We start from the raw sequence: 12782 nt of genomic DNA, 5'->3' as shown, positions 1-12782 counted from the left end.
GTTACTCAAAAAATATCTATGTAATGCTTATCATGTATCAAACACACACAAATTTCTAGCACAATCTCTGGTTCCAAAATCCCCAGCTACATTAAATATATACTGAAGATCTGTGTGTATTTCATCTCATAAAACAGAGTCTACCACATGCAAAAATCCTTAACTTGTAAACAAAAGGAAAGAGGAAAGATGAAGTATATACATAAGGAAAGAGTGAATATAAAGAAAAATTTTTTTCTAATGACTTCTAATTTTTTACTTGAGTAAATTTTCATCTTCAACTGTATAATAGATAAAGAGATGTGTGCTTTACAGACTAATAACTGACCATGGTGGTAAATCTAAAACAACATACTTCTTCAAATCAGTAAATTTTATTTGGATTAGATAAGACTGTGTTAGCCACATTTTTAAATCTCCCAGAGAGTACATCCATTGTAATCACTTAATTCAACATTCTCAGCAAACCAACAGTTATTTCTAATGGTATGTAAATGGTATTGATAGGGTCAGAAGGAAATTCCTAATACAATAAGTGTTCTCAGTTCGCCCTTCTGAAGTCCTTTCTCTTAAAAAGTTAATCTTGTTACACCAATGTTTTTTGCTTAAGCAGAGTGCAAAGACAAATATCTAAAATTTTGCCCAGTTTTGAGATTTAGAAATTAGGCCCCAAACATAATATTCAGTTTCCTTTTTAATATCTAACAGGTAAAGAGGAAGAATTTTTTTATATATATAATTGTTTGTATTCAATATAATTTATTTTTCATTTCTTAATTTCAGCTTATTATTGTAGTCATGATTTTTATTTAATTTTAATTCTAGTGGTAGTGGAATGTAAAGGATAAAAAATAAAATGCAGTACATTCAGCATACACTAAATTTGTGTGTAATTTTATAAAATTCTTAAAGAGGAAATGCAAAAAATAAAAAATTAGGATGAAATATGTTTATTCTTTTCTTTCAATGAATTGTGAATTACTTCTGTTGGACTGTGAAGACAAAAAAAAATTTCAGAATAATTCTGAAAATATACATATATGTAAAATAATAACAGAATCTCAGCTTAAGGAGATTAGTTAGCCAGGCTAAGTCTTAACTGGATTTATATAGTATTTTCCCCATTGTTTAAGGTTAATCAGAACTACAGTTAGCTAAGGCATTGGATGCTTATCCTGGGAAAATAAAGAACAAAAGCCAAATACTGATGTTCCCTTTCCATTGGTATAGTCTGACACACAGGCAAGTTTGTCAATTTATATTGTTTGGAGTAACAACTGGGTTCATACTATAAAAACTAGGGTTATTTCTAACACTGTACATTCCCTTATTTTGATTATTCCTGGGAACAAACTACAGATGGGAATGAACTGTACACATTTGATCTTCCTTGATAAGAAGCTCCCCCAGTCCTAATGTTCTTTTGTAACAGTGAGAAATAAAAACAAAGCTGTTGTTCTTTATTTCATCCAATGTAGTTTTCAGATATAGAACAATTCCTTGGCAAACAAAACAAAAGTCAAGATTTATTTTCTTTTAAAAGAATAAAGTTTAAACAAGTCCTTCATTTTCTATCCCATGTCTACTTCCTGACATTCCCTTTTGTGCTCAAGTAGAAGGCAGAAGCTGCAGGGAGAAAATGAGAAGAGAAACCTGAGGTTTCTCACAATGCTTGGGCTACTATTTACACTATTCATCTCTACTGTGTCAAGAAGAGAATCAGAATTTGGGAAGTGAGGCTTTATCAGTGGTCCATAAATTCCCGGTAGAATAAAGCATATCTTTGATACTATGTAAAAAAAGAGAAGAAAAGAGAAAGAAAGAAAGAGAAGAAAGAGAGAAGAAAGAAGAAAGAAAGAAAAAGAAAGAAAGAAAGAAAGAAAGAAAGAAAGAAAAAAGAAAGAAAAGAGAAAAAAGAAAAAAGAAAAAAAAAAGAAAAGAAAGAAAAGAAAAACAGGAACAGGTATTATCACACAGAAGGAAGCACCTGGGGCCTAGAGTTAAGAATGACCTGGGTTCTGATCCTGATTCTGCTGCTTGTTTCACCTTTTGTTACCTTGCTTATCTTCTTTGAGCAAAGAATGGAAGACTAACATCTCCCTTATGGATCCCTTGTATGGATTAAATGAGGTCATATATAGAAACTAACTGGTTCTCAGTGATATAAAGTAACAATCACAATTGTTACAACATTTTAACAGGGATTATTCTATCCAGGTTTGACCTATACTAATGAGCAGATGTTTCTCTAAATCTTTGTATTTGTCTCTCTTCATGGACTGGGGATAGTGTACAGCTGTCAATTCAACAAAATAGTACACCTCTTCAGGTAATTCTTTTTTTTTTTTTAAGATTTTTTATTTATCCATTAATTTGAGAGAGAGAGAGAGACGCAGAGACACAGGCAGAGGGAGAAGCAGGCTCCACGCCAAGAGCCCGACGTGGGACTCGATCCCAGGTCTCCAGAATGACGACCTGGACCGAAGGCGGTGCTAAACCACTGAGCCACCAGGGCTGCCCTCCAGGTGATTCTTTTAAGCAAACTAGTTTGATAAAACTGCTAAAATTACTGGTTAAACAATCAAGTGATTGATCAAAGAGACCCCAACACAGTTGTCTCAGTAATCTGTATATCCCAGGCAGTTCATTTTCCCTGAAAGTTTGATGCTTTAGTGTAGATTTATCTTTATGACAGGAAATTGTGACATTTCTGATAAAAAAGTATATTCTTTAGCCATGATTTAGTGACTTACTGAACATTTGATTTGGAAGGAAATTCAGATAGCCTCTGGCTCAACATGAGTTTACTGTCAATGAGACAGTGAGGTACAGAAAGCTGAGGTGACTTTCCCAAGGTTACATGGTTAGTTAGTGGTAGACCAGGGCTAAATTCAGGTTTCTAGTTTTTAACCTAACTTTCTGCCCAACATTCCTCTCCAGATGACAGGACACTAATTTGTATCCTGCCATAGAAATTGGGGTTAAAAATTTTTGTGAAAAAAAATTATTTATTTATTTATTCATGAGAGACACAGACAGAGAGAGAGAGAGGCATAGACATAGGCAGAAGGAGAAGCAGGCTTCTCACAGGGAACCCAATTCGGGACTCAGTCCCAGATCCTGGGATCACAACCTGGGCTGAAGGCAGACACCCAACCGCTGAACTACCCAGGTGTCCCTTCTGTGAAAAAATTATGTGTAATGTATACATACCTGATAGGCATCTATTACCAAATTATTTAAGTTTGCAGCCTTTGATTCTATTTCACCAGCGATGGTGCCAGGCAAGAGGGGTAGAAGATCCTAGAAAATATACAAACAATATTTACTTAATGACAGTAGTATACAGTGGTTCAGCAATTAACAAATATTAAAAATTCTTGTAGTTATTAGTGGAAGGTGAGCCATTACATGAATGATAAAATATAAGATACAAGAAAAATATAAGCAACCAGGTAGGGCAGCCAGAACACACACACCTGAAATGGGAGTGTATTTATATGTGCATGAGCATGTATGTAGGCACAAATTACATATTGACCTAAAAACCCAATCAGAGTACAGACCAGCATTTCCCAAAGTATCTTGCATATTCCGTGGGACGTAGTTATCAAAAGGTTTCTGAGGGCAAATAAGTCTGGAAAGTTTTGCATATGGTTTCTTACAAGTAGATACTCAAAATGCACACTTGCAAAGTAAGGGTTCAGAGAAGTCCTGCAAGTTTTAAATAATTTAGCAGCAATAATAATTTGTTGCAGAATTTCTAACATTTTAAAATTACAAAACCCTTTTCTCATGTACCACATATAAATATTTAACAGAGCTACTGTTCCACGGAGTGACCTTTAAGATATGTTGGCCCAGACTGGAGCATAAAAAATCATTTTTTGCAAGTGCAAGTTTCATGGAGTGGGTTTTCTTGATGGATGGTACTTATAATTATGAAGAAAACTCTAGGTATTCCTAGTGAGAAAATGAGAATTAGCGTAGGGTTATAGGTTTACCTGAGTTCTAGATGAAGAAAACAGAAGAAACCAGTCTGACTGAAGTAACACATAGCAGAGAACAAAGCTAAAGCAGTAAAAAACTGCACAATAATTTGAAATTCAACTATTTTTTCTCTATAATTTTTTTTAAATTTATAATCTCATTCTCTTTTTTTTTCTTTTCAACTTTTAAAAAATTCTAGTTAGTTATCATATAGTGCAATAAAGGTTTCAGGAATAGAATTTAGTGATTCATTGCTTACATACACTTCCCAGTGCTCATCATATCAAGTGCCCTCCTAATACCCAACACCCATGTAGCCCATTCCCCACTCACTTCCCTACATCAACCCTCTGTTTGTTCTCTATCTTAAAGAGTCTCTTGTGGTTTGTTTCCCTCTCTCCTTTTTTCTCTCCTTACCCCCATATGTTCATCTGTTTTGTTTTTTAAATTACACATATGAGTGAAATAATATGGTATTTGTCTTTCTCTGACTGATTTATCTCATTTAGTATAATACACTCTAGCTCTATCCATGGCATTGCAAATGGCAAGACTCCATCCATCCCTTTTGATGGGTAATGTTCCAGTGTGTGTGTGTGTGTGTGTGTGTGTGTGTGTGTGTGTGTACCACTCTTCTTTATCCATTTACCAGTTGATGGACATTTAGGCTCTTTTCCATAGATTGGCTATTGTTGATAATGCTGCTATAAACATCAGGGTGCATGTACCCCTTCAAATCTGTACTTTTGTATCATTCGGATAAATACATCGTAGTGCAATTCCTAGAGTAACTCTATTACTAACTTTCTGAGGAACATCCATACTATTTTCTAGATTGGTTGCATCAGTTTGCATTCCTGAAATTCAACTATTAAGTTGAGAGGTTAAGAGCACAGGACTGAAGCTGTCAGGAAAGTTTGGATAAGTATATAACCTCCGTTAATGTGTTTCCTTATCTTTAAAATGGGCTTTAAGTTAATTATACTTCCTCATTGTTATGAGTATTACATGAGTTAATGTTAATAAACTCCGTGCCTGATGATAGTAAGTATTCAATAAGTGGAATCTGTTACTTTGTTAATAAAGTAGTTTGGGCATTTAATTTGGGCTCCAGCCCTACTTCTGTGAATATTAATGGTTGTTACATTAAAAAGGGGTTCCATGGTATATCAATTTGGGATTAAAGTTTCGTTGTAGATTTCTAACAGAAGAAGTAGCGTGATTAAAGTAATGCTTTCAGATGAGATATACAGTAGTAAGGTATTGGGGAAGTTGGTGGAGGGAACACCAGCTTTTGTGGCTAATTTAAATAGATTCAAGAATTTGTTGAAGCCGAAAGAAAATATAGTTTCTCTGAAGTATCAAAAGAAGTAAAGGACAGTGAGAGTGGAAAGAAGTAGATACCACACAGGCAGTGGAGATCCAATGAATAGACATGTGCAATGAAAATTAGGCTATACAAACTTCATGAAAATGAAGAAAAGAGTTTCCTGGAAAAAGGAACCTAAAAGACTGTGAAAAGAAAGTAACAGCAGGGTCACAGAAGCAGTTTTTTATTGGGGGGTGGATCCCATGATGCTGCCAGAGTGACATGGCTGCGGGTCTCATCCAGCCTGAAGGGTTATGGACAAAACCAACATTATTCTTAGGTAGGCGAGCTCTGTCTGGGTCAGCCACTTTGATGGCTCCTTCTGTTCCTTTATTGGATGACCTAGACCAAATCTTGGTCTATCGTTACTATTGAAAACTAAACTGATATTCCTCAACCTCTAACCTATTAAAAGAATATGCCTATGGACCGGAATAGAAGCAAGAGTCCAGACATAAAAGGTGTAGTTGGAATGTGATCTAAAAAAGTCACATTCAATCATCAGAATGTAACCTGGTAGAAGTCTTCATTATTGTCACAATCAGTACTACACTAAGTATCAATCCCTACACTTGGTTCTAAGTGTTACATACATAGAATTTATATATAAATCCTAATTTTTAGGATAATGTGTGGTATAACATTAGTTAATACATTATTAAATTCAGATTGTACAAAGTACAATAACTTTAGAGTCCTTACCTGGGTATATAAGTATTCTAATTTCAACTACCAATTTTAATTTTTGTATTTTGGGAATTAACATACCTTATACCAGTGAAACTGTTTTCCTTGAACTGCAAAGATGACATTAATGTTGTTGTCTATTAACTTTTCAGAAAGTTGGCCTAGTGAGGGATGTTCCTACAAAGGAAAATGAAGAAAAGAAGGGAGTGAAACTTAATAGCTCAATCCCACAAGTACCCAAACATCTATTATGAGGAAAATCATACGACTGACATAAAAATGCATTGTGTTGGGAAGGATTATGGTTTTATTGCAGGCATTTAAATTCCTTAAAAAAATAAGATCAGCATCATAAGGATATTTCCACCTCCCATAAAAATCTGTAACTCAGAAAAATGAAGAGGGCTGAACCAACATTGTGCCAAGGATGTTCAGCACCTGTTTAGATTAACATTGGCCTCACAGTGGTATACCCTGAAAGATAATGTGCTATCAGAAATAGACACATTAGTGACATTCATATTCTGAAATTCAGTAACAAGTGTTGAAATGCAAATATATGCATGTATAAACAGAAATATATATTCTATATATAACATGATATAGAATAAACTTTATTTAAAAGCAGAAAACCTGATATTCAAATCCCAGGTTGTCACTTTATGACAAAAATTCTACCTCAGGTCCATCCTGTGTAACATGTTAATGGTTTTTGCAAGATTAAAAAGATGCCAATTGTATGTGATCTATTTAGTGCAGCTTCTTATATATAGTAAGTGCTCAAAACTAATAGCAATTATCATGATTTTTATTTCCAACAGCTTATACAAAATGTATACAGATCTCTCAACTTATTAGTATACTTAACCTTTTGGCTATGTGACATATTATAAATCTGCTTTACTTTGATAAATAGATCTTATGCAGAGCCAACTGTGACACTCTGGATTACCGAGAAAGCTGGGGAAGAGTAGAGGAAGGGTATACAATTTAGTAAATATGAGAAAGCTGCCAATTATGGAATGATATCTAAAGTTATAAAAAAAATAAAATAAAGTTATATAGTTAGACATAGTACTTGATATTTTTTTCTTTTCATAAGTGCTCTTCCAGAAATTAAAGTGATGATTTCAAATAACAACTTCATAACTAGACACTTCTCAGAGGGATGATGTCATAATTCACCTGGAGTGGTCCTCACCTGTCCATTGGTTGCAAGTTGCAAATGAGGATCATGTGACTGAGCCTAATTAGTACCATGTGATTCAAGTTCAAATTACTATGTAGTTTTTATTCCTCCTTTCACCCTCCAGTGCTAATTGTGTTAGGGGAAATGTTGCTAAACCATTTTGATGAACATTTCTGTATTTGGGCAAACTATGTGAACTTAGTAAAAGAGCTAATTTGACTAGTTTCCCTTATAACCTAAACTCTGAGACCCCCGTATTAAACTTACATACATAGATATAAGATACAGCTTTGTGTTTAAAAATGCTATTGCTAACATGAGTAACTACTAGGATCTGTTTGTGTCCTCCTCTCCAAATTCATACATTGAAATCCTAACCTTCAAAGTGGGCCTTTGGGAGATGATTAGATCATGAAGGTGGAGTCCTCATGAATGGGATTAGTGTCCTTATAAAATGAGGTCCAGTGGAGAAAGCCACCTTGCTGTTTCTATCACGTGAGGTGGTGGAAATATTACTGCTAGAAGGTGTCATGTATGAACTAGAAAGGAGGCTCTCACCAGATCCTGAATCTGCCAGTGCTTTGACCTTAGAGTTTACAACCTCTAGAACTGTGAGGTGTTTTGTTACAGTAGCCTGAATGGACTAAGATAATAACCATAACAAATATGTTTTATTTCTATATAATCTGTTATTGTTGAGGTAGAAAAATCAAATTTTTATGAACTGCATTAAAATGTGATATGAAACTAATTTATGAAGAGGTTAAAGAAGTAATAGATTTGCATAGGAAAAATTCTGCCCAAAGCAATTCTTAAGAATGTAACTTTAAATAGAAAAACAATTCCCAAAACATAAATTCTGCCAGATAAATTCTTATGCCTTACTCCTAATACTATGTATACTCTTAAAATAGATTTATGACAGTTTCCATAATGTTAGTAAGTTAAAGAGAACAAATCAAGGAAGGGTAAATCTAGTTGTATTGAGATATTTTTTTTAATGGCAACAACTACTTTTGAAATATTTTTGCTTTAACAAAAAATAATCACAGTTTGCCAAGCATTCCCCCTTAGTTTTAAAGACCATTCATAATTTAAGGAAAATTTAATCCATATGTTTTTTTAACTAGTTTATACTTAAGTCACATAAAATCAATATTTAAAGAACATCCCAAAATGTAAGCAGTTTTGGGAGCCTTCTTAATCTCTTTCTCCCTTTCAAAAACAGGAAGTCACATTGATGGAAAAGTACACAAAATTTAAATCTAAAAAGTTCTAGTTTGGTCAGAAGCTCATTAAGAAGGTCAGTTCGATTTTTAAGTTTAAAAGAACACACTTTTGAACCCTAGAAAGAAATCGGTTTTAAGAGAAAATTCCAGCTACTTTGAGGCAGATTGGTTAAAATTACAAATGTTTAGCAGATGTTTTAGTAAACCACTGTTGACAGGAGAACTGTGGATTAATGGCCATTTTTGGAGCCCCTTCCCCTTTCCTCCATGAAGCATATTATCTTTTAAATATTTTATCTTTTATGTCTTGTATTTCACTAGCAGAACACTCCCTCTAGGCCAGCTGTCCTATTCTGGTGACGTCACTGCTTCACATCTCTAACTCCCCCCTGTCTAACCCATCACATATTGTTTCTCTAAACTCTAAAAATAATTAATAGAGATAACAGGCATTTCAGGGGCAAAAGGGAGAAGGGAAAGCAATGTGCCAAGACAGCTGCTAAGTATTTAAGGGCAAAAGGATTCCTTTCACATTTTTCTTCTTCACCAGCACCTTCACTGTGATTTGTGGGAAATAACTTCTAAATGTCAGAAGGGAAGAGGAGGTAAGAAAGATTCACAGGGAGCAACTCCAGTTAAAGAGATAATCGTGTAGAGGTGTATGGGAAAATTTTAATAATGTGCATAGATAGTGACAAAAAAAGTGTTTAAAATTCTCTTCATAAAACTGAACCTCATAGTAAAAAATTTTATAAGCTAATAGAGAATTTATAGCATTGAATATCATCATAAGATGAAAAAAACCCTCAATGTCTTATTAAATAAAGTACTCAATTATCTGGATTATTTTTTTTACAGTTCACTTTTTAGAAGAAAGACAAATAACATGAAAGCAATCTGCTAGTAGAAACACATTTAAGATGAAGACTCTAAATTCTGTGTTGTCAAATCCCCATCTATTGTAATAGCATATTTTCTATTTTTATAATTGCGCAGTAGTAATCACATAGACTAGGGTTTCTCATGAGTGGCACTAGAGTATTCTGTGTTGTGGTGCACTGTTCTTGTCCTGTGTTCTGTAGGATATTTAGCAACGTCCCTGGCCTCTACTACTAGGTGCCAGTATCTCCTGCCTTCCACAGTTGTTTGTAACAACCAGAATGTCTCTGGAGATTGACATGTCCTTTGGGATTGAGGGGCGGGCAAAATCACTCCAGTTAAGAACCATACCAAGAGCAGGGGCTCTGGAAACAGACCTCCTGGGCTTTAATTCCTGGTTCTGCAATTACTAGCTATGTGACACTGGGTAATTGTTGTAGCCTTTCTGTGATCCAGTTGTCATATGTATAAAACAGGTATAAATACTACTACCTACCTCTCAAAGTTATGGTGGAGACTAAATGAGTTAACATGTATAAAGGCTTTCACTTACCATTCTATAGTTATTACATCCAGATTATGGTGAGTGGGGGCTCATGTCCTGATGTCACACTGCTTGGTATTTACCATAGGCACCACTATGCAGGGCTGTGTGACCACAGACCAGTTCCTGCCCCCTTTAGTGTCCCCATTTTCTCATTCATAAAATGGAGGTAATAGCAATATCTATACCTCACTGTGATGTTGGGTGTTGTTATATAATGTAATGGGCAAATACCATAAAACTTAACAAAAGACAGCTTTCAAGAAAATACTGCTTAGTGAAAGACATTTGGAGGCCATTACCAAAGGCTAGATGTTGGGCTCCACTTGGATATGCTTTATTTGTTATACCTTGGTACCTGGCCCCTCAAGTGTTTGAATTTGTGGGGCCAAACACAGTATCATTGTAATCAGTGATATCCCAGTTGCTGATGGAGGAGGACGGACTACTAAGTTTTGTAAGTTTTTCAATTAAAGTGGTTATAAAAAGTTTTCTGCTTAAATATGATTGAGCTGAAACATGTCATTTAATAGGAACATTCTATTTCATAAATATTTTCACCACATTTGGTTTTTATAGTGTCACTTTTGCAAACCATTATTTTTTTCAGAGCTCATTTTCAGAGTCCTTATATAAGCAGTGCCAGGCTACTGTAAGCCTAGCCCAGGTGTTTCTGTGTGCAACTTTTGCTTTCAACTTAAAAGAAAAAATAAACTAAATATTGTTTGCAGGGATCATTCCCTGGCTATTTTTCTTTGAGCATGAGAAATCTTCAAATTAGGTCTAAAGTTATTATTGAAGTCATTATTGTTCTTATGGCATTTATAGTTTTAAACAGTTAAGACAGCAGTAAGCTAAAATCGGACATTTTGCTAATGTTTAGTGTTGTAATAATATTTTTAAAAACTGCAGCTGGACTTAAAATATTATTTAAAACTTTCTAGATACATTCTGCCTAGGTGACATCTCCTTTACTTTCCTGATTGTGCATGTTCATAAAACCCAGAGGTGCTTAGTGAAAGACATTTGTCTAAACTGGTCTTATCTCTAATTAATTTTAGAAGTTATGGTTTCATGTAGTGTTAAGCAGAGAAAAAAATAAGAAATATGTGAAAAGTATTATTACATGCTTTAGTTTAGCCATATTAGAATTACTGTTATCATTATTATTCTCATAATTACAAATCAGTACTTTCCATGAGACTCAATAAGTACTAATTTCCTTAACAGGATGATTTTGGTTTAGATGTCCTTGCCATTTGACTTTAAATAGCTGTTGTTAAATAAGTAAGTAAGTAAGTAAATAAATAAATAAATAAATAGCTGTTGTGCTGTTAAGCCTCAGTCTGTGCAAAAGGTAGTAGATTGAGGGGGTTATTCTAGATTTGTTTTTCATTAGATATAGAATTCAGTATCGTGCAAAATTAGGACTACTGTATAAATTTGGGCTTGAGAAGTACATTTTTAAATGCTCAAAACATTTAGAATAATGATTATTTGGGGAAGACTTCAGAGTCGAATATGTTTAAAACTATTTTTTTAAATGACTCAATTTAGCTTGCTGTCAGTGTCACTTGCATTCACTGGTTTTCTGAAAAGCAGCCAGTACTCAGTATGAAGACTGTAGTGTAGGGGGCAAGCTGGAGCTCTAAGAATCAAGTATCCTGGGCAAGATGTTTACCCTCCCTCACTACTTCATCCTGGATCGGTATGATGATACCGACCCTGTCAAGCTGATAGGTAGATTTAATGAGCTAAAGTATGTGGAGGGTCCAGCAGATCATCTAGTTCAGGGTCAGTGGTAATAAATGGAAGCAGCCAGCACAGTCATAGCTTCTGGTATTAGATAGGTTAGGTATGGATCTTGACTGATATTTATAGTATGTTGGTGGCCTTGTATAAATCAATCTAAGGTCTCTAAGTTTCAGCTTATTTATAACATGGGTTGTGGTGAAGACTGAATGAGTTAATGTAAACAATATGGTCAGCACTGTGCTAGTGCAAAATAAATGCTCAGTGAATTAACACTTTTATTAATATGTATCTGAGATTAAGAAGGTGAGAAGCAGAAAAAGATATTTAACACTTTATGAAGTTATTTATAAGTTATTTCTTAGCAGCAAAAATGGTTAACAGGGCTCTTTCCTGAAAGATTAAAATTGTCTCCTTACATGGAATGCTGTCTGATAACAGCATTCATTATAAATGAGCCTTGCAGATATTTGAAAATGTCAGAAATAGCCCTTTCATAAAAAAAGGAACACAAATAAATATAATAACTTTAACTTTTGTTAACTCAGCAGTGTTATGGATTAAATTATTCAGTCAAGTATCTTCTCAGGCTCCTTTTCTGCGGTTCTGGAAAAACTGCATATAATTGCAAGTAGTTCAGATACATGGTAAGAAAGAAGGCTTCCTAGGAGCTCCTACATAGCTCTGCCACTTGAATGTCCACCCCTTGATTTCATCTCAGGTCGTGATTTCAGGGTTGTGAGATCAAGCCCTGCCTTGGGCTTCACATGGAGCATGGAGCCTTCTTAAGATTCTCTCTCTCCCACTCCTTCACCCCCTACCTACCTGAGCCTACAAGCTGGCTCACTCTCTCAAGAAAAAAAAAAAAAAAGGCAACCAAACTTAGAAAGGCAGCTTCCTAAACATGTTAAATATAGTTACGTGAGCAGTCACACACAAGCAGAATATTGACTGCTTTTAACCATAAGGAAGCAAAACTCTTTAGTAATGCCTAACTAACTTTTCTGCAGTTCAGCTTCCGTCCTCTAAGGCAGTGACCTGTTCAGCCCCTAGTATATCCAAATGAGCTGCAGGGGAGGGAATGAACTATGAAGCCAGCAGTAAGGTAATTCTGAGGAGTTGTATGTTAGGAGGGGTGAAGAA

The 12782-nt window shown here is 34.8% G+C and overlaps 1 protein-coding gene across 8 annotated transcripts in view; it reads right to left on the bottom strand.

Annotated features, from left to right (window-relative positions):
* ITGB8 (integrin subunit beta 8) overlaps positions 1–12782 on the bottom strand; it is a 79210-nt gene that overhangs the window by 16660 nt on the left and 49768 nt on the right. For all 8 annotated transcript variants that reach the window (XM_072764513.1, XM_025993165.2, XM_025993164.2 and 5 more), the window contains 2 exons: positions 6128–6223; positions 3214–3303 (listed from right to left, as the gene is read on the bottom strand). In XM_072764513.1, coding sequence (XP_072620614.1) covers positions 3214–3303; positions 6128–6223 — 186 coding nt within the window. The remainder of the gene's footprint in view (positions 1–3213; positions 3304–6127; positions 6224–12782) is intronic.

The sequence above is a fragment of the Vulpes vulpes genome, chromosome 7 (genome assembly GCF_048418805.1).
Source record: "Vulpes vulpes isolate BD-2025 chromosome 7, VulVul3, whole genome shotgun sequence".
In the NCBI taxonomy this organism is placed as follows: Eukaryota; Metazoa; Chordata; class Mammalia; order Carnivora; family Canidae; genus Vulpes; species Vulpes vulpes.
The sequence above is the reverse complement of the archived record's forward strand: the minus strand, read 5'-3'. Positions and strand labels throughout refer to the sequence as shown.